This window comes from Periophthalmus magnuspinnatus, chromosome 17 (genome assembly GCF_009829125.3).
Source record: "Periophthalmus magnuspinnatus isolate fPerMag1 chromosome 17, fPerMag1.2.pri, whole genome shotgun sequence".
NCBI classification, from domain to species: Eukaryota; Metazoa; Chordata; class Actinopteri; order Gobiiformes; family Gobiidae; genus Periophthalmus; species Periophthalmus magnuspinnatus.
This window is the reverse complement of record NC_047142.1, coordinates 21,085,103-21,110,813: the sequence shown is the minus strand read 5'-3', so window position 1 is coordinate 21,110,813 and position 25,711 is coordinate 21,085,103. Positions and strand designations below refer to the sequence as shown.

At 39.0% G+C, this 25,711-nt stretch overlaps 1 protein-coding gene across 1 annotated transcript; it reads right to left on the bottom strand.

Moving 5' to 3' along the window:
• Positions 1 to 353: 353 nt before the first annotated feature.
• On the bottom strand, positions 354 to 24,229 carry kiss1ra (KISS1 receptor a). Its single transcript, XM_033982498.2, has 5 exons — positions 23,980 to 24,229; positions 13,637 to 13,761; positions 3,190 to 3,325; positions 2,538 to 2,776; positions 354 to 737 (listed from the first exon to the last, which is right to left on the bottom strand). The coding sequence occupies exons 1-5, from the start codon at positions 24,227 to 24,229 to the stop codon at positions 354 to 356; spliced, it is 1,134 nt and encodes a 377-aa protein (XP_033838389.1).
• Positions 24,230 to 25,711: the final 1,482 nt, after the last annotated feature.

Here is a 25,711-nt window from a genome sequence, read left to right as displayed (position 1 = left end):
ATGTGCTCTTGCAATGGCACCAATCTGCATCTCCAGTTCTGTGAGCCGATTTATGCCAGAGCGTGTATCAGTACCCTGCACATACACTGTTATTTGGTTATTTGGTTTGATGGATGGTGCTATAGCCGACTCTGCCTAGTCCTGGCAGTGACGACTACAGACATTTTATGCAGCAAACCCTTGGGCTCCATTCAGTATAATTAGTCTGTATTTCCACTTTATCAGCTTGCTAATTAGACATTCAGTAACATAAATAATTTGTGATCCACCAGACATTACCTAGGACCATACACTGAACCGGTTTTGATAGACTCTTCATACTGAGCGCTTATCTTCTACATTTCTTATTGCCTTCACTCGGCCCCATTGTTGTTATTGTTCCCTTCTTCCGCTGCAACAAATTTGATCTCCGCATTGGCAGTCCTGGAAGCCATGCTGCTATCTCTGACCTTGTGTTTGAACAGAAAAGGGAATGTTTTTCGGAACGATTTTTGGAAACTGGCCCCCATGAAACCGTAGACAATGGGGTTGACCGATGAGTTAGCATACGACATGCAGTTAGCCCAGGTTTTAATCTTGTATGTGGCGTAGCTGGGGCGGTAGTACGGGTAGAACGATTGGAATAGGACGAAGATTTGAATGGGACCCCAACAGATGGCGAAAAGCAGGACGATGACGACCACCATCTTGGATACTTTACTGCGAATGCTGATGGTCCTTTCTGAGAGGAGATTAACCTGGAGACAAGAAAGATTGACACATATTGAGAGAGAATAAAGACGTATGAAGTCTGCGGTTCTCTGAGTTTGCTCTTTTTGAAATATTTCTTGTTGTAATTCTCAAAGTAACTTCTTAGACTGTGTGGTGAGAGCATAGGGAGCCACTTCAGGCATGTTTTTTGATGATAGAACAGTGTTACAATGGTAGAAAGCTTCAAAACATTGATCTTGCATAATACCCCCTCCTTAAGATTGTTGTAGAGTGAAGGTGGTATTAAAATCACTAAATCACTGAAAGAAAGAACATATCCTGGAGCACTTGTTACCCATACCACTGTGAGAATAATTTGACATTCAATAGTTACAGTTTTATTCACCCAGCCTAATGTAAACAGCATATACTGTAGAGAAAATAATCCATTCTTTGTTGAGTTGGTCACATTGGATTGTTCCAGGTAAAACTGGGATTATTCAATTCTTGCTCCAACCTCAAAGAATCTCACTTGAAATAGAAAGTGCTCAGGGCGACGTGTCCGACCTGCTGCTGTGGTGCACCTCTGGGGGGCAGTACTGACAGTTATGGATGTGGGTTATGAAAGGAAGAAACTGTTTTATTATTCTGGAACTTCATCCAAAAGACCTTGATATGTAGATCAGTATAGTTTTGTACATTTTGAAAGAACAGGATCCAGAGATACTGTTGTTTTTGATGTCTTTTATTATAAGAAGTAGATTAAATTTTATTACCATTTTACACTGTCATTTTCTGGTTCGGGTCCATGACCTGCTTCTCTACATAGAGATGTTGTTGACCACAGTAAGGTATGTGCTTCTGTCCGTCTGTCAGTCTGTCTGTCCGTCCGTCCATCCGTCTATCCGTCTATCTATGTATCAATCTATGTATGTATGTATCTATCTATCTGTCTGTCTCTGTCTGTCCATCTGTCCGTCTATCTATGTATCTATCTATCTATCTATCTATCTATCTATCTATGTATCCATCTATCTATGTATCAATCTATGTATGTATCAATCTATGTATCTATCTGTCTGTTTGTCTTTCTGTCTGTCTCTGTCTCTCCATCTGTCCGTCTATCTATGTATGTATCCATCTATCTATGTATCTATCTCTCTGTCTGTCTCTCTATCTGTATGTCTGTCTCTCTGTCTGTCCATCCATTTGTCTACGTATCTATCTATATATCTGTCTGTCTGTCCATCTGTCTATCTATGTATCTATCTATGTATCTGTCTATCTATCTATCTATCTATCGATCTATCTATCTGTCTCTGTCTGTCTCTGTCTGCCCATCTGTTTGTCTATCTATGTATCTATGTATATATGTATATATCTATCTATCTGTCTATCTCTCTGTCTGTCTGTCCATCCGTCCATCTATCTATGTATCTATGTATGTATCCATGTATCTATCTATTATCGCCGGAGAAGTTCACTGCACTACTGTGGAATATTCTACATAAACTAATTGCATCTCCATGGAGACCAAGCAGGTGGTGTACCATTCATCAGAATAGTCACAGAGTGCACATTTAAATATATTCAGAGGTGTTATATTTACACCAAAACCAAGAAAAATGTTACCTATTAAGTCATCTTTTTTTTTTTTTACTTTTTTAAAATATTATATGTTGTAAAAATGTGTTTACAAGCCCTTTCAGAAACTATCCAAAACTGAACACATGTCACATTACTCCCGCTTCTATGTGCAAAATGTGATTCCCAATTATCTGTAAGTTGTCTGGACACATTTTACTTTTAATTAACTCCAAAACCAAACACATCAACACTGAACTTACCTGGTAGTTGTTGTCCACGGGCTCCACAGTCGGCTGCCCCACGCGCTTCACCATCAGCGTGTAGCAGAAGGAGATGGTGAGAACAGGGAGGAGGTACGCCGCGATAAACTGGTACAGGATGAACGCCCTCTCTTGGGTTTTGGAGGGGAACCGCTCCATGCAGTACTGACGGGGGCCGTACCAGTATCCCTCCTCTATCCTCTGGTATATCAGGATGGGAGTGGACAAGATCAGAGACCCTGGACCGAAGTAGAGACAAAGACATTAAAGGGGAAACTAAATATATTAAAGGGCCTGTACCTGATTTTTGTATGTAATAAAGTTTATTTGTTTTGTTGCCATAGAGACATATTGTAAAATCAGCTCTTAGGGCCGAATTGGACGTGAAGTTTACTGTTAGCATGCTAGTTGTTGGCAAAACTCTCTAGCTTCTGACAGTAGTGAAAAGCTCTTACACTTGTTGCGGTGAATAGGAAAGTGAGGGATAAATTTAATTACTTACAGGTACAGTGCCTTTTTACGCAAGATTTGAGTTTCTTTTGCCCATTTATTATTTGATCCACACTTAACCTAATGTAATTTGGGGAGATCTTTTTGTTGCATTAATAACAGCCTTACAGTTATTGTAGGTTGCTAATAGTTGAGTACAGACCGATCCAGATGCAGATGCTGACGATCATGGCGACTTTGGGCGTGCGGTGGCGGAGGGACTTGAGCGGGTAAACGGTGACGTAACAGCGGTCTCCACTCATCGCCGTCAGGGTGATGCACGTGGCCTGGACTGTCACCTGGAAAGAACAGGTCATAGGAAGGTCAGATCTTTATGGATGAAGAGGAACGGAAACAGGTTATGTGAGTAGGGCAAGGAAAATGGTTAAAGTTAGTCTTCTGTTAAAGCAAAACCATGTAACTGTACCTGCACAAGTCCATGACAAGAAAAATTAAAACCATACTCAATACTGTGGAATATTATTGCCAAAGGAACAACATGTCCATGGAGACAAGCAGGTGCCTTCTCCTGGCCTAAAAAAAGTCAGGTTTGTGGAGACGCAAGCCCACTCACAGTAAGAACACATGCTTTTCAGTGTTTTCTTGTGCAATAAAAACATCCAAAATGATTTGATATTTCTAATGCATCCAGCTTGATTCAGAAGTTTTTCATGGCCAAACCTCTGCCCCTTTTATTTGTTTTATAGAGGTAATTTATATGGTAATGAGAGGACGATGCTTTTCTTTGCTGTTGTTTTAAAGATATTTGTAAGATTTTGAGTATTTTTTAACCTTGCTCAAATTTTCAACTATAAAGTTCTTCTGACCAAAAAAAACCCAAAAAACTCATCTTAGAAATGTATATATATTCAAATGGCACACTACTGGTAATATGTTTTAGTTCAGGGATAAAGGTTATTTCCAGTGAGTAGCACAATCATATGGCAACTGTTCCATTGCTGACCTTTTGCGGTCATATTCAGATATTTGCCATGAAATATTTGATGATTCATGCCTTTCCAACCATTCCAATCATCGTTCAAATCATTTTTCTCATCTTCATCTCTGTTATAAAATGTAATAATTTAAGTTCACAAAGGTCACGTTCCTGGAAAACACCTCATCACCTATTTTAAAAAGTTAAAATTTGTTTCAAGGAATGCCTCGTGCTGTCCATATATTCAACACTATAAATGGACATAGCCAACTTGTTAGTCACCTTGGCCCAAACAGGAAGTGAGCATGAGTGCATTTCTGACTCCTTCGACTCTGGCGCCAATCCACTTTCTATTGAAAAACTGTCGCCCCTCCCTTTGTAATTGCTGCTATCATTTTGGTCTTAAAATGTTTGTATTAACCCACTCTACATGATCCTGGTGTTATTATTTGGCTATTTTGTACATCAAGATCTGAATATTAATAACAGACCAGTGAGGTGCCTTCTTTTCCCAAGGTCTAGCGTTAGCAATAGGTTTGATTGACAGTGTTTCTAAGCACACGGCTCCTGCTAAACCAGCGGTACGGGTGGGTGTCTCGCTCTGGACTGGCTGTTTGGCTCCTATGATACTCGTGGTCAGAATACCAAATAAGGAACTCGGCTCAAAATTCGCCCCTGTAACTGATTTATTTGACTGGAGCCGAATGCCATGGGTGACGTCACACTCACTTCTCACTTCACAGTCCACTTCTTTATACAGTCTATGGTTACATCTCACACTTTTTGCAATCCTTTACAATAAGCCACCTCTGCATGATACAAGAAGAGCACGCATTTTCATTTAAGCAGAAACACTACAGATAAAAGCATGCGTGGTATATAATAATATGGCAAGATCAGTGTAGCTTCAGAAATACATCCACTGATAAACATAATTAGAATGAGATGCTCTCGCCAGCCCATCTTTTTGTACATCACTAGACCACATAAATGTAATAAAAACAGCATTCGTGTGAGCACATGGGCACCCTCACAGCAGAGCCACATAAAGGTGCTGACAGGTTGTGCTTTTCAGGTGGCCGTTGTGAGTCATCTGTCTGTCCTGTGTTATCCCTGTCCCATTGCATTACAAAGAGAATATATTTGATTAGATATAAGATTATGTTTCTTATATCTTATACTTTCTTTCTGTACTAGATTCTGACGATATAATATACATGCAGACCTCTTAATCCTTAATCCTCTGCTCTGAAACCTTTACGCACACGCTTTCACTCAGCCCATAACACGTGATGAATTTTAAACTCATCCCTGTGCACTCTATGGAAAAGTAGGCTGACCATCACTATATGTCAGAAGAGAACAACACTGTATACAAGGCATTTATCAGGGACTACTTAATAGACTGTCTGAATAGGACCTTTTCACACCTTTTTCCCATCTTACTTGCACCAAGTGAAATGAGGAAAAAAGCTTTTGGGTATTTTGCTTCCTAAAAATTGAATATATTTCAAGGACAAAACTGGGCACACTGGTACCACAAATGCAATTTAATGATCTGGGGAAAAACATTAATAAACATATCTGCACCAGTTTTTAATGTTTTAAATGGACTTAGGTAGTTATTTTAGTTTGTTTTTTGTATTCTTTATTTGTAACAGGGTGCCATGAAAAAGAGAGTCTGAGTGCTCTCCTTGGGCTCTCGCTGTATAAATAAAGATTTAAAAAAGCAAACAAACAATGTTTTAATGGATTTTGGAAATACTGAAATCCCCAAACGGGAAGTATAATGATAATGTGACTTGTCAATTAGAACATATTTAACACACACACACACACCCACACACGCTTAGTCACATTACAATGATAGTTTTTGATCATATTATAAACATACACATTTGGAGCAGTAATAGTTTTCAGCAATACTAAATTCTGAATTTGGTGGGGACAATCTGATCTCAATCAATCAACAATGTGCCAAAACTGTTACTGTCTATTTGTGAACATTTAGAGGATAGAAATATCTAATCCAAATTGTCCTGTTGCTGTAGTAATAGGAGGCACTATTATTTATCTCCTAATTGATAGTAAAGATGGATTTCAGCATGGAGGAAAGTGCATACAGAGACATATAGCTAAGAGCGTGGGTTGTTCCTTATAGAGCTGCATAGGCCCACCTGATAATGGGATACTGCTGACTGCTGAAAATGGCACAGGGAGGAACTCACACATCTCTCACATAATGTCTCATTGTCTATATCAGAACTGCATTCATTACAATTAACAAAACTATTGTGAACTAAATTACAGCCTGATCTTGTGATAAACCGCCATATTTCCACTTATGGCAACTTGAGCTGATATTCTCTGCATCTAACATGACCCAAACCTAATGCATTACATAAAGAGATGTCAAAACACAGTGTAGAGGTGCAGAGAAGTGAAATCAAAGCAGAAAAAGCTAACAATAAACCTGAAGTAGTTTTGTGTTGACTCTAGCTTTAGCCACAAGCTTGAAATTGCTAAACTTTCTGTGAATTGCTGAAATCTGCCATATAGTTACAAAAACATGAGTTATGTTCGGGTGATATCTCCGGTGGCAGACTGGACCCAGAGCCGTGCCTGGAGCATGGAAACTCAACTCTGCTGGAGGGAGCCACACCAAGCGGACCTGCTCCAAGGCGGCCCCAAGCAAACCATGCTAATGGAAAAGAGGCTTATGCATCACGACTCTACGACTCTACCACCACAACTGATTGCTAATTAATGACATTACTTAAGGCGGGAGTGCTAGGTTGATGTTGCCGCTATAGAAAATGTCTACAAACACATTATATAAAATGCACTTAGACAAATCGCTATAAATAACATAAATATTAACCAAGCGGGATTCATCAATTTGTTCTAATGGTGTGCCTGAGGTTTCCTGTCATTAGCATAATAGCTCTAATTTTTGAGCTTCATTCTTTTTTTTTTGACAAGTTGACGCGTCGCCTCACGAAGCTACACAGCGACAAACAACAGTTAGTGCAATATTAAAATGTGAACTGAATACAAATGACTTAGTTGTTGTTGCTGCAAAATTTGACAAAAGACTTTCCTGTTCTTATAAACCACATTATGCCAGAAAGATCTCCATGGACTATTTAACTAAATCACTTGCCTCCAGACAAGTATCGTTGCATTGTCATAGGTTTGACAGTTAGATGCTAGAGGAGACTCATGAAGAAAGAGAGAGAGTGAAGAAAAACCTCTTAAGACATAGACAATGGTATTTTGAAAGGTGGAGAAAGAAAGTATGAGATGATCGATAGTTCTGCTGCTGGGAAAAGAAGGAGAGAACACACTTCATATAGAAATAACTTAAGAGAGGTTATTGTTTTGACAGCTAGAGCAGGAACGGGGGGTTGAATTTACTATTTTATTTAGATTTCATGTGTTAATTTTATTTTTATCCATGCTGAGAAAATGTCTTTTTGCTCCAGTACAGATATGTTGCAAAAGCAGCTCCTGGCAGCTCTGCATTTACCGTCCACAAAACAGGAAGTGAGCCTTTTTGCATGCTATTTGTTGGTAGTTTTACGTGATGGCAAAACTTTACTTTGAAACTTGTCATCGCAGTGAATTATTAGGATGCCAGGAATGCAAAAATCATGTCGTTAGCTAATTTATCAGTCGTTTTTTGGCCCAAGACTGCTGTTTATGGCTTGCTGTTCCGTATCCAAAGTTGCTGGGGCATACAACAGGTATTATTAATCTACTATACTAATGTACTATTACTACAACCATTACCATATATATATAGATAGGGAATTTCTTCTAAATACCACTACTTGCAGGAAAAGTATTGCATTTTCACTTTTTGAGCCACCCAGAAAATTTAAAAAGTTCAGATTCACTTGTGCAGAAGTTTTGGTGGTGGCTCCTCATCCATTATTTACTGAAAATATTCCGCTGTGGTCTGTGTTGTCAGCAAAGTGACACTCTCTCCCCGGCTGCACATTTAAGAAGAATGCTACATAAATCTGTGGAAAAAGTGGTAATGACTACTATGTACTGGCCTGCGCTGAAAACAAAAATGAAAGGACTGGCCGCTGAGTATAAAAAGTGATAAGAAAAAGACAGAGGCAAGAAAACAAGTCAAACTGGAGAACAAAGTAGAGGATTATGTTTTTGAAGTTTAAATGAGACAACAGCGGAATAAAGTTACTGGAAGGTTTTAACATGCAAAGTTATTCATATGTGTAGGCATGAAAGCACTGACAGGTAAAGAATAAGCAAATAACAGAAAATACAAATGGAACTGATGTTGATGGAGTAAAAAATTTAAAGTAGCAAAGAAAAAAAAAGTATTGTAGAGCTTCTAATTGATACATTCAGTAGCCTATGGATTCAACTTCCTGTTATATGGTGCCATTTTGAGGACGGTTGACCATTCAAATCATATAATATTTAGTTTTGAGATGTTAATCGCTATGGCAACAGTCATATATTCTCATAACAAGGCAAATTTAGTCCCATATTGTAACGCAGCATATTGAAATCTGACTTTTTAAGATGCTAAAAATGCAATAAAGGAGGACAATGAAGAACACAACACTCAAAAGACAAGCATACAAAATGACTTTGATAAGATTCTCAATGAGTTCATTAGTGCTTTGGAGGTTGGTTACAATCTGCCTTGAGCCCAATGACTTTTTTTTGCAAGTTTGTTTATGTTCCCTGTTGCTCAAATGAATAATAGGCCACATTAGGGAGACATACACTAGTTCCCTGGGTGGTCCTTTAAGTGATTACGGTTCATTATTTAACACTCCAGTCTCCCCTCCTCTTCAAAACCACGGCCATTTTGTGAAAGATAACGCTCTCTGCTTTCTCTAATTACAACAATTAAACTGCAATGACTTACCAGTGCGTGCAATAATGTTCAGACTACTTGGAATGTGCTGACTTCTTCTCATTAAAGCCATTAGTTGGACCTAAATGAGTCTGTATCTATCTTAGTATTCACAATTAAAATCCTTTTAACCCCCCATGCCCCCCGTCTGAGTGATGCGTTACTTCTTGAAGCTCAAATTGGTCGTGTTCAGCCCATCATTTCTGCCTCAGCTGTAAGTGTATTTTTATTAACTGCCACTCAAACCCCCATCTCCTGTGTTAATTATAGGAAAGGTACAGTTTTATACCAAAGGGCAAACTGCATGTAAGTGGTTTCGTCTGAAAGATAGAAATGTAGACAAGCATTCATTCATTTTCGTCTTTTAACCAAGGTTTTAAGTTTGCCATGTTTAAAACCTTGGTTGCATTAGCTAGTGTTTCTGAGATTTCAAAACAGCTCTTAACCCTGAAAACACGATTAAATGTGCTGTACCTGATTGTTAAAAATGTGGAAAACAGAAGTAGCTCGTTTTAAACTGTTTGCAGTGGTCCAAAGTCATTCCTCACTTACTTTTGCTGCATACCAAGCCTAATCATTCACTGCAATGAGCACTGCAAAATATGTTTTGAATAAAGATTTGAAGTTCTCTACAGAAGTGGTTGTTCTAATGGTCAGAGAATTACACAGTTTGGGGTTTGCTCTAAAAAAAGCTCTGTCTCCTCTGCTCTTAAGTCTGGACCATGGGCAGAGTCCTCAGAGACCTAAAGGCTCCGACTGGGGTGTGTAAAGATAGCATTTTTGATAAAGGGTGGTCCAAGTCCATAAATGTGTTTAAAAATAAGCAATGTAATTTCTAAAAATAACAAGCAGCCAGTGGAAAGAAGCCACTGCAGGAGTGAAGTGGTCATATCCGTATTTATAATTATATGCAGACAGCAGGGAGTGGACATTTTAACCCCATGAACTGGCTGCTTATATGTCTATGTCTGTACTGTCTGCTGTATATTCTTTAAATAAAAGGTGTAATATGTAACTTTCCATGTGGTGGTTGAGATCTGTCAGACCAGTCTCCATGGAGATGTAATTGCTTTACCTGGAATGTTCCACAGTATATTAAACTTATTTTATAGTCTACCTTCACTTACAGGTAATCCATCTTCACCTGGTGGTGCAATGTGCTTGGAACAGGTAAAGGAAATAAAAAAATGAAAAGCACAGTTTACTGAGACTGAAAATCTCTGTGGGAGCCATTGAAAGTTTGTATATATTTTATTTAAAGGTCTTGGTGCTTCTGTATTGTGTTCGAAAGGCTGTGCCATCCATCCCTCACTAGTGCGTCATAACTATAAATAACATTGGCTTGAGGATATTTGAGTCACACAGTGAGATGCAGTAATATGTGTTTTAAAGATAAATGTCTGAAGTGCCATTCCTCCTGCTGGTGTAGCCTCAGTAAATCGCCCTTATTCACACAGATGACTTTAATGCAGGCCAGCAGAGCCTCAAAGTATAACATCATTAAAATGCCTATGCAAGTTATTCTTGAGATTGTGATGTTTTATGCTGTTCTGCTGTAATATTTATCCATATCTACAAATGTCTTACATCAAATGTGAAACTCTGTCTTGCAATATTCTGTAAAGGATGTGAAGGAAGTGTTTTCACAGTACTACTACTATAAGTTGCTTTTGCAAAGGATTCTGAATAATTTATTGGTGCAGTAAACTATTGTAATATTACACTAAGATATATGGTACTGTAAAAATACAGTATTGTACAGTATCATTCAATGTACTGTAACTGCAGTATCACTAAAGTATCACTACACTGCCTGTAACTTACTGTAATACCTACAGCAAACGTTTTACAGTGTAGCTCCACTTGTTGAATGCAAAGTGGGATGTTGCAGTTTGAAAATAATAATGAATGTTCTGGTCCACACAGTTTTGTCATTGCCATGGTAACAAGGATTGATTTGTGATGATATATCATATCTTCCCTGCTATTTCTATAAACCTGTACATATACTTTCTCCCTTATGTAAGAGTTACTTTGCGAGGCCTGTCGTCTTTTGATAAATATTATTGGTCGGTGAAATAGATTTTTGTAGAAGGTTTAGATATTTGGTCACGTTGCCTTGGCCTCGTTACCTCTCAGCGTTGGACCATAGTATCCATCATTCTGGCTTTGGTATTATCAAAAGCCTGTGAAATCAAGCATGGACTTTTGCCATTTTGTTCCATTGTTCCTGTTTTTTTGTGTGTGATGCATTTTTCAAACTGGCGTCAGAAGCGCTGCCTGCTGCCGTCTGATTAGTTTCATGTTTGTGAAATATTTCATCTTTGTCCATTTGTTCAATATCTCTCTAAATCCAGTTCAGATCCACAGAGAGGAAGTGGAGTGGAATATAAAAGAAAACAAAATGACTGGATACTTTAATCAATTTTTCAATTAATTAATTTTTTTTTTAAATTTTATTCATTAAACGCAGTGCTTTGAAATTATGGCTGCACAATTTTGGAAGAAAATAATCAAATCACGTTTTTTTTGTCTTTGCTTTCAAATCAATATTAACTTCACAACACACATGTTAAACAAAACACATTAAATGTGCACGATGTAACTTTTGTGGTAGAGGGTATGTCATCTACTTGTTTCCACATTTGTAGACAGGCAGGTGGCATAAGCAGGCTAATTACAGGTCAGATCTGTGGAGAGGCGACCCTGCTTGCTGTAAGAATGCATGCTTTTCAAGATACTTTTGCAGAAATAAAAAGCACCTCTAAATTAATAAATGTAAGATGGATCCATTTAATGCCATACTGTAGAAAAGACAATAACTTCTTCATAGAGACTAGCAGACCCTAGTGGTGAACCCTCCACCAGAAAAGTTCCTTAGAGTACCTTTAACACTTGAGGGATGAGCTGCTAAACTAATACAAGAATCACATATGGATTACATGGACATGTTTTCAGAGGTATAAAAATAGCAAATAAATACTTTGTGATTTGATAATTTGATTTCATAACAATTTGTTTTTAAAAAGCAGACAGGAGTTAATACATAACTCCAATAACTTTCTGTAAGATCCATTTGTTGTCTTGCACTTTATTGTCAGTGTTTCCCAGCCACATCAGCCTGAGGTGTTGTTTTGAGCACAGCTGGAGGTAAAACAGCAGAAGCAAAGAACAAAAGGGATTGAAACATTAAACAACATGGACAACTTTGTATGAGCTAATTTTGAAAGAGGCGAGTATTGTGGGTTTTTTAAAATGAGTTTCTATATTGAATTTCTCTGAGACTGTCTGATTGCATTATTATGAGGATGATTATAATGAATAGCCTTTAGATCTGGAATTGTACTTTTAAAGATAATTTAGAGAAAGCTTGCTGATTACAATGAGACAAGTAGATGAAAAGTGGTTGAGAGAGAAAGACTGGGGAGCAGGAGAGAGGGATGAACAGCTGAATATGTTCTATTTGTTCATAATGGGAGCAAATTACAACTTTTTAGATTGTTTTGAGAGGAAGTAAGAGGTGAAAATGAGATGTATTTGGGCTTTATATGCACAGGAGGGAAGGTCTACCTTGTGTCATCATGTTGCAATACACCATACACCTTCACTAGAAACATTTGGATAATTTCAGCCTTTAATTACCAATCACTACTGAACAAAAGTTAAAAGTTGTTTGTTTCTGAAGAGGTAACAACTTTCTAACATGGCTCAAAGCTCTCAAGTCAATTTTACATAACATAGGACCTTTAAAGCTAACAAGGATTCTGTTTATGTCATGTGTTCTTGTTGATTGTGGTTCAAACATTGGTCAGCTGCTGAGAAAATATTGCTTTTCTTTACACTTTCTTACTAGCAAATACTGTCCCCACACCTTCATGAGCACTGAACACACTATAGTAGTATCTTCCATTCAGGTTTTCTTTCACACAAGATTGAATAGGTCTGAGTTGGGGTTCACTAAGAAGGTCAGCTGTGACACACACTGGCCCGTTCATACTCAGAGGAGCACATTACATAAAGCCTCTGAGATGAGATGACGCAGGTCTTGGATAGAACTAACTACATAGAAATGTTAACAATGGAAGACATGGAGGTTGTTCTTGGTAATAGTATATAATGCCTCCCTACCCAAGACTTTTATTTTACAGAGGAGTAAGAGTCTGAATTTATGTGGAAGTGGTTGAATCAGAAAATGTCTGTGTAATCCCTCAGTCATCCAGGTCTGATCCATAGTAAAAGCCAAATGTAAAATCTGTCAACTGGACAAAAAGTTGTAGGAGTAAAGAAGAAAAGGTTCTATATGAAGAGTGAGCAGCGAAACGTCTTCACTCCTACAACTTTTTGTCCAGTTGACAGATTTTACTTTACTTTTGGCTTTTACCTCGAATCAAAAACAAACATGGCGACTTGTGAACAAAAAAGAAAGAAAAAAATTAACACTGAGGACTGAGAAACCATTGTAACTGGTCACATGTTTATATAGAGCTTTTCCATCTTCAAAGTGCTTTACATCAAGGAACCACTCCTTGCACTTGGGGCCTTCATCTATGGGAGCCTGTGTCAGGACCTAACCGTGCTACCAATTTATGCTGACAGCGGGATTCAAACCACCAACCTTCCAATCAGAGGAAGTGCACTTTACCAACTGAGCTAACAAACAAATACAAAAAAAAACCATATACACTGACATCTGGAAACTTAAAAATCTACATACTTTAACACAACACCACAACAACAGTTTTAGATGTGATGATATATATAATCACGTGACTTTACCTGCTGAAGAAATGCTACAAATTTGCACATGAAGTTGCCGAAGATCCACCCGGGCAGAGGGTAAAGCGTGGCGGTGAACGGGACGCAGCAGACCAAGAATATGATGTCTGTGGCAGCAAGGTTAGCTGTGGACACAAAACGCAATACATCAGTGCAAGAGGGTCGGAACTGAAGAAGCCTCTTATAGCAGTTCATTATCATCAAACTGTAGGCTAGTCTTCACAGAGATAAGAGAAACATTTGGAGGAACAAGCGGCATATGAAATGAACCGCAAATGACTTGGTCTATTTGGTGCAGTGGGCATGGAAAGAGCCTATAAGAGTATAATATATGTAAGGCAAGATTGTCCAATAGTACTATAGTAAATGAAGATTCTTAACAAACAGAAAGGTCATTTGTAAGATAATGGAAGCGTTCACGATAGAAACTCAAGCAAAAGTGTTGGTTATTACAGAGAGATTGAGGGGGTAAAGGAAGGGAAGACGTTCAGTGGAAATTACATCTGAAAGTAGCGTTTCGAGACGATATAGGAAAAAAATAACAGCTAAATGGTAAATGGTCACATGCTTATATAGCGCTTTTCCACCCCCAAACAATCCACCTATTAATACACACACATTCATGCTCTAGTGTACACAGACACTGGGGTTGAAGTGAGTTAAGTGTCTTGCCCAAGGACACAATGACAGCATTCATCTGTGGAAATAGACAACCACTCCACCAACTCAGCTACTGTCACCCATAAATGAAAAAATAAACATGTCTGAAACAGTTATTCTTAAGTCCATGCCACAATGAGGAAACATGGTATATAGGTTATTGTCTGCATAGAAACTTTACTGTGAAATGTGGCAATTCATAAACAAAAAACATATGTATACTGTACATACACTTTGTACTCCCTGACAGCTGGAAAAACAAAAACAATCAAATATAATAGTGTTCTGCTGTCAATATTCTGAGGCAATTATATGCAAATCCTCTCTCATTTATTTCAATTTCATGTCCATTGTGTGGCCTGAATAACAATACACCATTATTCTAAAGCGGCCGGCATCAATCAATTTCTGAATTCATTTTAGAGAACAACAAAACATATGATTGATTATGGAAAGCATAAATCAACCACTCATTTATGGATAAAGTGATAAAAATGTGGTCCATATTAAAATGCGCTGAGTGTTGTTCAGTGTTTGTGAACCTGTAACATTTATACGTGTTAAATCAATTGCACCATTATGCATTTTTCAGGCTCTTTGGCACAACAGCCTTGAGGTTGTGTATATTTAATGTGTGTGTATGAATAACAACTAAAAGCCACTACACTCTACGTTTGACATATTGTTAATACACCTCCATATACAGTCCCATGACTTTACTAATGCTCAGGAGGAGCAGTGTGGTTTTCGTCCTGGTCGTGGAACACTGGACCAGCTCTATACTCTCCATCGGGTCCTCGAGGGTTCATGGGAGTATGCCCAACCAGTCCACATGTGTTTTGTGGATCTGGAGAAGGCATTCGACCGTGTCCCTCGTGGTGTCCTTTGGGGGGTGCTCTGGGAGTATGGGGTCCGGGGCTCTTTGCTAAGGGCTGTCCGGTCCCTGTATGACCGGAGCAGGAGCTGTGTTCGCATTGCCGGCAGTAAGTCAGACCTGTTCGCAGTGCATGTTGGACTCCGCCAGGGCTGCCCTTTGTCACCGGTTCTGTTCATTATATTTATGGACAGAATTTCTAGGCGCAGTCAGGGGCCGGAGGGGGCCTGGTTTGGGAACCACAGGATTTCATCTCTGCTGTTTGCAGATGATGTTGTCCTGATGGCTTCTTCGAGCCAGGACCTGCAGCAGGCACTGGGGCGGTTTGCAGCCAAGTGTGAAGCGGCTGGGATGAGAATCAGCTCCTCCAAATCCGAGGCCATGGTTCTCGACCGGAAAAAGGTGGTTTGCTCCCTCCGGGTGGGTGGTGAGTCTCTGCCCCAAGTGGAGGAGTTCAAGTATCTCGGGGTCTTGTTCACGAGTGAGGGAAGGATGGAGCGTGAGATTGACAGGCGGATCGGTGCAGCGTCTGCAGTGATGCGGTCGCTGTATCGGTCCGTTGTGGTAAAGAAGGAGCTGAGCCGGAAGGCGAAGCTCTTGATTTACCGGTCAATCTACGTTCCTACCCTCACCTATGGTCATGAGCTTTGGGTAATGACCGAAAGGACAAGATCGCGGATACAAGCGGCTGAAATGGGCTTCCTCCGCAGAGTGGCCGGGCGCACCCTTAGGGATAGGGTGAGGAGCTCGGTCACACGGGAGGAGCTCGGAGTAGAGCCGCTGCTCCTACACGTTGAGAGGAACCAGCTGAGGTGGCTCGGGCATCTGCTCAGGATGCCTCCTGGACGCCTCCCTAGGGAGGTGTTCTGGGCATGTCCCACCGGGAGGAGGCCCCGGGGAAGACCCAGGACACGCTGGAGGGACTATGTCTCTCGGCTGGCCTGGGAACGCCTTGGGGGTCCCACCGGAGGAGCTGGAGGACGTGTCCGGGGTGAGGGAAGTCTGGGAGTCCCTGCTTAGACTGCTGCCCCCGCGACCCGGCCCCGGATAAGCGGAAGAAAATGGATGGATGGATGGACTTTACTAATCCTTTCTTTTTTCTTTTTTTTTAATTTCGAGCACACGCGTCAGGCATATCCAAAGCACATCTCCCAGATTTATTTCTTTACAAGCTCGAAAGGTAGTGGAAAGAAGAAAACGTATTAAATCCCACCCTATCTTCCATTTGAACATAAATTAAATGCTTTGTTTAAACTTCCTATTCAGTTGAAGAAAGAAAAAAAAAGGAAATAAAAATAATACATATATATATACACACACACACACCCCTCCACTCACACACACACACACCCCCACACCCACACACACACACACACACACACACACACACACACACACCCACATACATGCATTCATATACAATACATACAAATAGACTCATTGAATTCATGCCAATAAATCCAAAAGGTTATGGACAATCATTTATCCTTTCATCATTAAGGTGCACTATGTAACTTTTCTGGTGGAGTGTTTACCACTTGCTTGTTTCTATACGGTGATGGTCGAATGAGGTTCATCTGGTCTTCCATTCACTTATTTTAATAGGTTCTTTGTTATACCCTTAATGTACGGTAATGTTACTATGGATACAACATCACTGGGACAGAGGACAACAGACATTGTTGCTGGGTTAAGGAGACAATTGAAATGCAAAAACGTGTCCAAGGGACTTTAAACTGAGACGAGGGGGCCTTTTTAGCCTCACACACCTGGGATACTGTCCTGAAAAAAGTCAGACTGCAGATGGCGCTGTTGTCCTGTCTCCTAGGTAGGAACACAGCACCAAAACCTGTTTAAATCAGCTGACTGGGAACGTTACAGCAACATCACGAGACCACTCTGAGAACTGTCTGAAACTGTCACGTATGAAAACAAACTACACCATGGTCTGGAAAAAGAATGTATTAAAAATGATAAAAATAAAATAATCTATATGGAGATGTTGGGGCTTTGCTTAAAATCATCCACAATCTGGCATTCAATTTTACATTTGTCTAATGAGACAATAACTCCATCAAGTCAAGTCAGAAGTCAGACTTGTGTGGAGGCGATCCCACCCACGTGTTTTTTAAGGTATTTCTGAGTAGTAAAAACAAAAATGTAAATTAGATACATTTGTGGATCATATTATGAAACATTTATAATTTATATAAGCAAGTGACAGCCCCTAAATCAGAAAGGTTACATAGCGCAATACTGTATAACTTTTAAAACTAGACCAAATCCTTATCTTACCTTTGTCCAACTTTGTTCTTACAATTTCCCCATCTTGAATAATATATATGCACTCTGTGTATTTTCACACAGAACCCCCGAGTGAGATCAATAATTAAGCTCAGTTTGAAAAAATCTTGAATCACCAAGATAGAAGTCATTTTGCTGCCCCGTCTGTCCTAGTTCCCCGGCAAAATCAGGTTTCAGTGAAAAGTCAATTTTTTTATTTGATTAGGTGCCACATACGCACGAAGATATCAAAGAGTTACACATGTGGAGATTGGAAAAGTGATAATTCCACTATTCCATCTAAAAGGTCATCATAATTGAATGGAGCATGATAGGATTGTCCCTTCCCAGTGTCCCAGTCACGACAAATATTTAATCTTTGTGTTTGTTTTGTAGCAGAATGTAATCCCATTATGCTTCCTGGGGCATTATTTTGCAGGATGGCGCAGATGGTGAGCTCCGAACCTGTTACAACTGGGTATATTAAAACAGTTCGCCTTTCAAAGAATGAAAGGCCATATGCAAGGGATTCTGGGAAAACATGTGAAGGGAAATGACATGTTTCACTTGCGGTGCTGTGTTGAAATAGAAGTGAGTAATACAACAATAAGAAGCCAAATTATGATCTAAGTCTGTGGCTAATTTCGGTCTGTTGAGATAATTAAATTGTGAATTGACCCTTTTTGATTTAATCCAGCTCTATATGAACATACAAATGGATTCTGTCTTTCCTTCCACCCATTTTGCTCTTATTGGTCCACTTTTAATTAATCAGTATCAACTCTCAGAAGATGGTACTGTTGATTTATAAGACAATATAACTTCTTAGGCTTTCAAAAATATGTCTAATTGGGACTAAACCCAGGACTAAACCAGAGGACCAAACCATCTTTAGTGTATACATGAATTGTGATGACTATACCATTGTGACTTACACTATATATATTATCCCAAATTATCATATTATTTTCATTGTCATTTTGTCTACCCCATATTTCAGTGATTTGGAAAAAAGTCAACAAAAAGTGTTGTTGCTTTTAAGGAAGGTACAGTGGAAACTACATTTGAAAGTACTTTTTGAGACAATATAGGAACAACCACAAAATGAAAAAAAACAAAAAACATGGACACATTTTTATACCCATAGTTACTCAGTTTGGATCAGTTATTCTTAAGGCTATATCACGATGAGGAAAGATGGTGGAAGAAGTACTCAGTTTTGTTATCTGTTAAAGTACAGATACCAGGGCAAAAAATACTCAAGTAAAAGTAAAAGTAACACATGAAAAAAATCTTCTCAAGCTAAAATATTAAAATGCCCATCCCACGGTCTAAACTCGCAAGGATGAGAATGAACAGACGCACAGGTGTTAGGTTTTCTCATTATTTTTCTCTGCATCTGTTCAATCCAACTCTAAATGACATTTAAATGGAGCCATAAAAGAAGACTTTCTCTGCAGCATTCACAGAGACTTTTAGTGAACCGTTTCAGTCTAAAACCGTGTGTGCTGCTGGTGACATGGCGTCCATCTGCTCTGATTAAGCCCAGTGGTAACACCTGGCTGCAGGGGTGGCGTCTGAAGTGTTTTTGGCTGTCACACCAATAAGACTTGTCTCGGTTCCAAAGTTCACACTTCACCAACACTTTACAAAGATGTGAGTCTGGTTACTGGTGAATCTCCCCATGTTCAGATGGTCATGATTGAAAGGTGGATTGAAAGCCAATCAGGGATGTGCGTGGTCCATCTGTGTCAGAACAAATATAGGAAATAAAGGAAAAAATATCACAGAGAACTGAAAAAACATTGTAGAAAACATTATAGAAGCACTGATTGTGTTAATTTGAGGTGGAAGAAATTTTTGCTCAAAGTCATGTGTGAAAAATGAGTTTCACACATGTTAATGAAAACAAAACAAGACAAAAAAAACTAATTACATGGCCATTTGAACCGGACCCAACAGAAGGGAGTGGTGACCGGGCTGATCTCCGTCTGTTCAAAAATACAAAGAGCCATCATTTTGGATTTACCAGGCAACAATATCAAGGCAAGGCAAGGCAAGTTTATTTGTGTAGTACAATTCACACACAAAGTCATTCAAAGTGCTTTAGAGAATAAGAAAGACATTAAAATCACAATAACACTGTTCCTCCTCCCCTTTAATGTTCTCCAGACACTCCCAGTCCACCATCTTGTTTGTAGTGGCTCAACTTTAAATGCATTTTTTTTTTTTTTTTTTTTTTTGGCATATTTCCGTTGCATCACCTTATATTGTCTAAACATACTGTCATTGTGATTATCCATAAAAGTTTTAGAACATTTGTGCCAATATCACCCATTTCGCTAACCATCTCTCTTACATTTTCAGAAGTGGCAGCTGGTGTCACAGATCTTTCAGACATTCTGTAATTGAATTGAGCAACAGAAATCAATCACCTCCATTTGAAGAGTGTGAGCTGAATACTGATAAAGACCAGCTCATTGGACTAAACACAACAAAACCACTCCTGACATGTAATCCTTCCAACTGTCCACACCACCTAGGCACACCTTTTAATGGGGCTAGAAATACTGTCAATGATGTACAGTACCTGAATGCTAAAAGTACGCAATTCTGCTCGAGGCTATTTCCCATGTAAAAATCATAAAATACATACAAATTATCACTGGTTGAATAATTCTGTATTAATCATATTGTGAGGCTGAATTCTGAATCAATTTGTTTTGTTATAGCCTCACAGCAAGGATTAAAATATGCATAAACTACAAGATTGGCATGCATTTCTAGTATTTTTAAAGTAAAGCTGTAGATAAACCTTTTTATCAGATAAGACATAGCTTATGGGGTGGAAAGTGCACAGGCTAATCCGTCTTGGAGGTCATAATGTAATCTTAAATTGCCAGTAGTCTCCCCGTAATCCAAAGGTGAACGTAAAACAGTTTATATTGACAGAAGAAGCGGTTATGTGCAAAATAAACACACACAAATATATTTTATTAGCAGCTCTCTGGTGGCTCTAAAACCTTAATGGAGAATCTAATATTTCCATCATGTTACAATTTCATAACCGATGCCTTGTCAAATCCCATGACACACATTACATAAGAGCCATATCAAGAGGTGTCAGGGCCTTTGGAAATCCTTGTGGTTCAGTTCCTTTACTCCCAGTCCCCTGATTTAGGTCTGGTTTAATCCTGGTTCACTTCCCCTGGTTTTGTCATGGTTTAATCCTGGTTAAATCTTGTTTTAGACTTGATTTAAATCTGGGTTCAGTTCTAGTTTAATCCCTCTGCTTTAGTCCTGGTTCAGTCCTGGTTTAGACCTGGTTTGCTCCTACTTAAGTTTTGGTTTAGTTTTGATTTAGTCCTTGTTTGATCCTGGTTTTGTCCTGGTTAAGTCTTGGTTTAGTCTGAATATAGTCCTTGTTCTGTTCTGTTTCAGTTCTAGTTTAGTCCCTCTGGTTTAGTCCTCGTTTAGTCTTGGTCTGGTCCTGGTTAAATCTTGTCTTAGTTTTGATTTTATCCTTGTTTGATCCTGGTTCAGTTCTGGTTTAATTCCTCCGATTTACTCATGGTTTAATCCTGGTTAAGGCTTGGTTTAGTCTTAATATAGTCCTTGTTCTATTCTGGTTCAGTTCTTGTTTAGTCCCTTTACTTAAGTCCTGGTTTAGTCCTGGTTTAGTCCTGGTTTAGTCCTAGTTTAGTCCTAGTTTAGTCCTGGTTTAGTCCTAGTTTAGTCCTGGTTTAGTCCTGGTTTAGTCCTAGATTAGTCCTGGTTTAGTCCTGGTTTAGTCCTGGTTTAGTCCTGGTTTAGTCCTGGGGTAGTCTTGGTTAAATCTTGTCTTAGCTTTGATTTAGTTCTTGTTTTATCCTGGTTCAGTTCTGGTTTAGTTCCCCTGGTTTAATCCTAAAACGGTCCTGGTTAATCTTGGTTGATGTCTGGTTTGTTCCTCATTTAATCCTGGTTTAGCTCTAGTTTGATGTTGGTTTAGTTCTAGTTTAATACAGGAAGTGCTTTTTACACCTGTTTGATCCAGTTTTGTTGAAATCCAAAGTCTTGCAAAGAGACTACTTGAAAATTCAAATGTTTCCTTAAAATGGTACTCGATGTACTTGTTACTTTCTCACTTGGTCTTTTACTCTCTGGTGCATTTGGACTGCAGCTTGCATTAACCTGGCTCATGGTTGGATTTTGTCAGAGAAATAACACAGGGGGGTGTATTTATTCAAAAAGTACAATGTCTTTCTGATGGGTCCATGACTGGATCTCATTGCTCACTCTGGAGGCCTTAACAAAGAGTGTCAATCTGCAGAAATGAATCGGAAAATCAGGAATAATGGAGCTTTCATAATGAGCTTTTGACACAGCAGGTTTTCAAATACTGCAGCCACCATGGAAATGTATTTTTGTTCAAACTTTGTTTCTACTGTTAAAACATCGACTATGTGAGGGCTAAATGTTGTGAGTTAAACATATTCAAATCAATTTTCAATAAGGGCATCACTGTATGGTTACACACATATGGATCCTATCCCAGCAAGTATTCACTACTTATGGAACATTTACTGCAACTAAAACACATTTCATTTCATCTATATCACCACCAAGTAGCCAAAAAATTTAGTTAATGTGATTAATTGAGATTCAGGAGCAGGACCACGCCTTAATCTCCTCTTGCTCCTCTCCAGCGAATCACAGCTCACCTTAGCCACACCTCTAATTACCCAGAAGCCCTATTTATACACCTTCTGTCTCCACTCTCAACCCCTCTCTCCCACCCATAAACATGCAGACAATACACAATGCACAGGATGTTTTATCATTTATCAAGCAACATACTTCACTTGACAGTTTACTCATATTGGGAAGAGTCACCAACATGCAAATATGACTGGAGTAAATAAACCTGATGTTCGAAACAGCTGTACTCAAGTCAACGTAGTAGCTGACAATTACCATCTCTGCAAACAAACACCAAGTCAACATGAGGTGACATGAGGAGGACAGGCAGAGTCCTCTGTCAACACCACATCAAACGCTTATTTCTGTAGTTCTCCTCTTCCAGCCTATTCTATATAGAAACTACACGGTTCAAAGCAGAGGCGACAGTGCAGATTTGCCTCCTATTTTCTGTAACCTCAATAGAAAGACATCAAAGTGTAGCGGGTTCTAAGCGGGTTGTAAAAGGGTTCTAAGGTAATCCCATGCTACTTGCTATGCTTTTCATATTGCATGCACCTGTTGAATAATTTAATACAAGTATCCATATGCTTTCTTATTATTATGTTAGTCTCATTCGGCCCAGCTGTCATCTTGATCGCGTGTGTTGCTCCATATAACAGTTATGTCAGTAAATTAAACAGCGCCTACACTAAAAAGACAAGATGATAACTAAAAACACTCACTAAACCTAAAAAAAAAATGCTTTGATTTTGCTTTATTCCGTGTCATTATATGCAAAAATTAATCCCATAAATTGTCAAAAACGATAGCGTATTATTTCAGGTTATTCATTTTAAAAGTGGCAGCTATGCAAACTGAAGCGTAGAGATATTGTGAGGTAGGAAATACTAAACATAAAAGAGGCAGAAGAGGCAGTGCAGCCCTTGCCATGTGGACAAAGACAGGTGACCTTGGAGTCCATATTATGCTATTTTGTGGTTGTGGTTATACAGGAAGTATTTTTAAACTCCGCACACCTTCACTTGAATTATTTGGATAATTTCAGCCCTGGAATTGACAACCTCTACTGAACTAAAGGTAAAAGGACCAGGGTATTTGGAGATATGGACATGTAGACAGTCATAACGCAGGATTACTCAAACATGTGTGAATAAAACAAAACACAACTCTTTATAAAAAACATTATAACATGACTTAACGCTCGCAAGAGTCAGTTTTGTGTAATATAGAACCTTTAAACGGCAGTGGCACTTTCTTGATTAAAAACTACTATTATATTTTGTATTTGTTTGCACACACATTTTTACTCGCCATGTGCATTTTCAAAAGGTCATGGCTATAGCGAGGGTGACAATGAACGGACAAGCGATTTCAGTTATTGGTATTGTTAGGAAAACTATGGCATTAACAAAAATATTGTCTCCTGTTTAGCTGCATGTCTGGAATTACTGAATCTGATTTGAAAACTTTTAATTACCTTCCTAACCACGCCATATAACCACGCAGGGAATGATGATGTTTTCCATTGCTCTGCTAGGTCCTATACGTCTCCTTTGGGAAAGCTTAAGCACAGTATCAACTTGCATGTCTTGATTTTATGCTCCTTATGTAGTTTCCAAAGTCATCCATATGTTTGAATCATTCCGTATTCCCTCTCCTCTCCTATGAATTTAACAGTTCACACAGACGCGCCTTTATATACCCCACCAATTAAGCGCTGTTGATAATCTATTCTTTTTGACGCTACAGCCGGCACGGGCAGAATATGCACAACATGACAGATGTGTTAATATTCCACGCACAATTCCTGTAGAGTAAAGAGTCTCATTGGCTTTCTACTCACCTATGTAAAAGTTGGTTGCAGTTCTCATTTGCCTGTGTTTGGTAATGACATAGATCACCAAAGAGTTGCCGACCAGTCCGACCAGCATAATTAAGGAGAAAAACAGAGGTACGAGCCAAGCATCTGTCAGGAACGGGTGCTCGTGGTTTTCACTCTCGTCTTCTGTCCTTCTCTCTTGGGAAAAGTTTGCTGGGGTTGCATTTATCCACATCTGCTCCGTGCTGTTGCCGAGGTCCTCCGAGGAAAACATTTTGGTGGGATGATAGTAGCACTAGCAGCAATTAGCAAAGATTAAACATAGCACGTCCTGCAGCAATAGTAGAAAGTTGACAGTAGTAGTCGTAGTAGTAGTAATAGTAGTCCATGATTGGTAACTGAAGACGCAGGGGACAAGGTGAGGAAATTACGCTATCGGAACTCAAATCTAAAGGCTTGTAACACTGATAAAGAGTAAATTGGATTGGGGATTGAGTGGTTTGCAAAGACAAAAATCCCAGAAATCTTGATCTGAAAAAGTTGTTTTAAATTGCCCGAAGCTGCTGCAAAGAATATTATTAATTCACAGTACCCTTGGGAAGCAGTCTCTAAGGTATATTCTTGGTAGCAAGGCAATATTGGCTGTCTTTAACAAGTACAAAAGGTTCACAATCCATTGAATTCTGTCCACAAAGCAGGGTTTTCCAATCTTCCAATCCAAGTAGCCCGGTCTGGCATGATCACAGCAATTATTTTGAGTTTACCGATACAAAAAAGTCATCCCAAACAATAGATACATTTTCTTTTTGTTGCCCGTGAGATCTGAGAGCCGCGTTTTTTGCCTCTGCTATCCTCACAGAGACTGAGCGCTCGCCGGGTCTGATGCAGTCGTTTTATAGTAAGAGCAGGGATACAGTGAGAAGAGGAGAGAGAAGGAGAGAGGAGAGGAGAGAAGAGGGGAGATCCAATACACGTGGGCTATTTGGGATGAAAACAGCTGATGTCACGGTTTCCCTGGCAACCTTATCATTATATCCATCTATTTTATTTATTTATTTTGGGGAGAACAAATAACTGAAAAGGGACCGCGTTCTCTTTTTTTTTTTTGTTTTTTTTTTTTTCATTTTGTGCCATAGCGGCTAACAGGGACTGCAGATAAGCCATCCCAATCAAATACAAGCCATCTAGCATATTACACAGAGTTCAAACACAATGCATTAACACAGAATGTGTTTAGAAAAACTAAATACTTGCTCGATGACAACTTTACGAGGAAAATTTGTAAATGGTGTTTACATAATAAAAACAGCTGAGGTGCAAATGAGATGTCAAATGTATGTATGAGATATGAAGCAAGAAATCCATATCCTGTCTCCTGAGTATTAAAGCTACTGTAAACAGTTTATAAATAGATCTGTATGGTGTTTATGTATAGATTCAACACATATTCATGCACCAGCCTATTCCATTCCAGTAATATTGAAATGGGATTCAAACCGCCAACCTTCGGATCAGTGGTTCTGACTGTTGTATTAGACTTTACCACTATAAACTTGTTGTCAGAAGTAGAGAAAATCAGATACTAATCGATACTAGAACTAGTGTCGTAACCAGATGCTCATTTGAGTCTTGTAGCATAAAAATAAGTACTATGATTTGTTGTTGTGTCCTTGGGCAAGACACTTAACCCACCTCCCCCCCAGTGTTTATCATTTACATTCTATTGCCTAAATAAAAAGCATTTTATTTTTATTAT

Coding starts and splice junctions, on each gene's coding strand:
- kiss1ra (XM_033982498.2), bottom strand. CDS start 24,229: ATGTTTTCCTCGGAGGACCTCGGCAACAGCACGGAGCAGATGTGGATA. Junction 13,762..23,979: donor TGCAACCAACTTTTACATAG/GTGAGTAGAAAG, acceptor TTGTGTCCACAG/CTAACCTTGCTGCCACAGAC. Junction 3,326..13,636: donor TTGTAGCATTTCTTCAGCAG/GTAAAGTCACGT, acceptor TGTTCTTTCCAG/GTGACAGTCCAGGCCACGTG.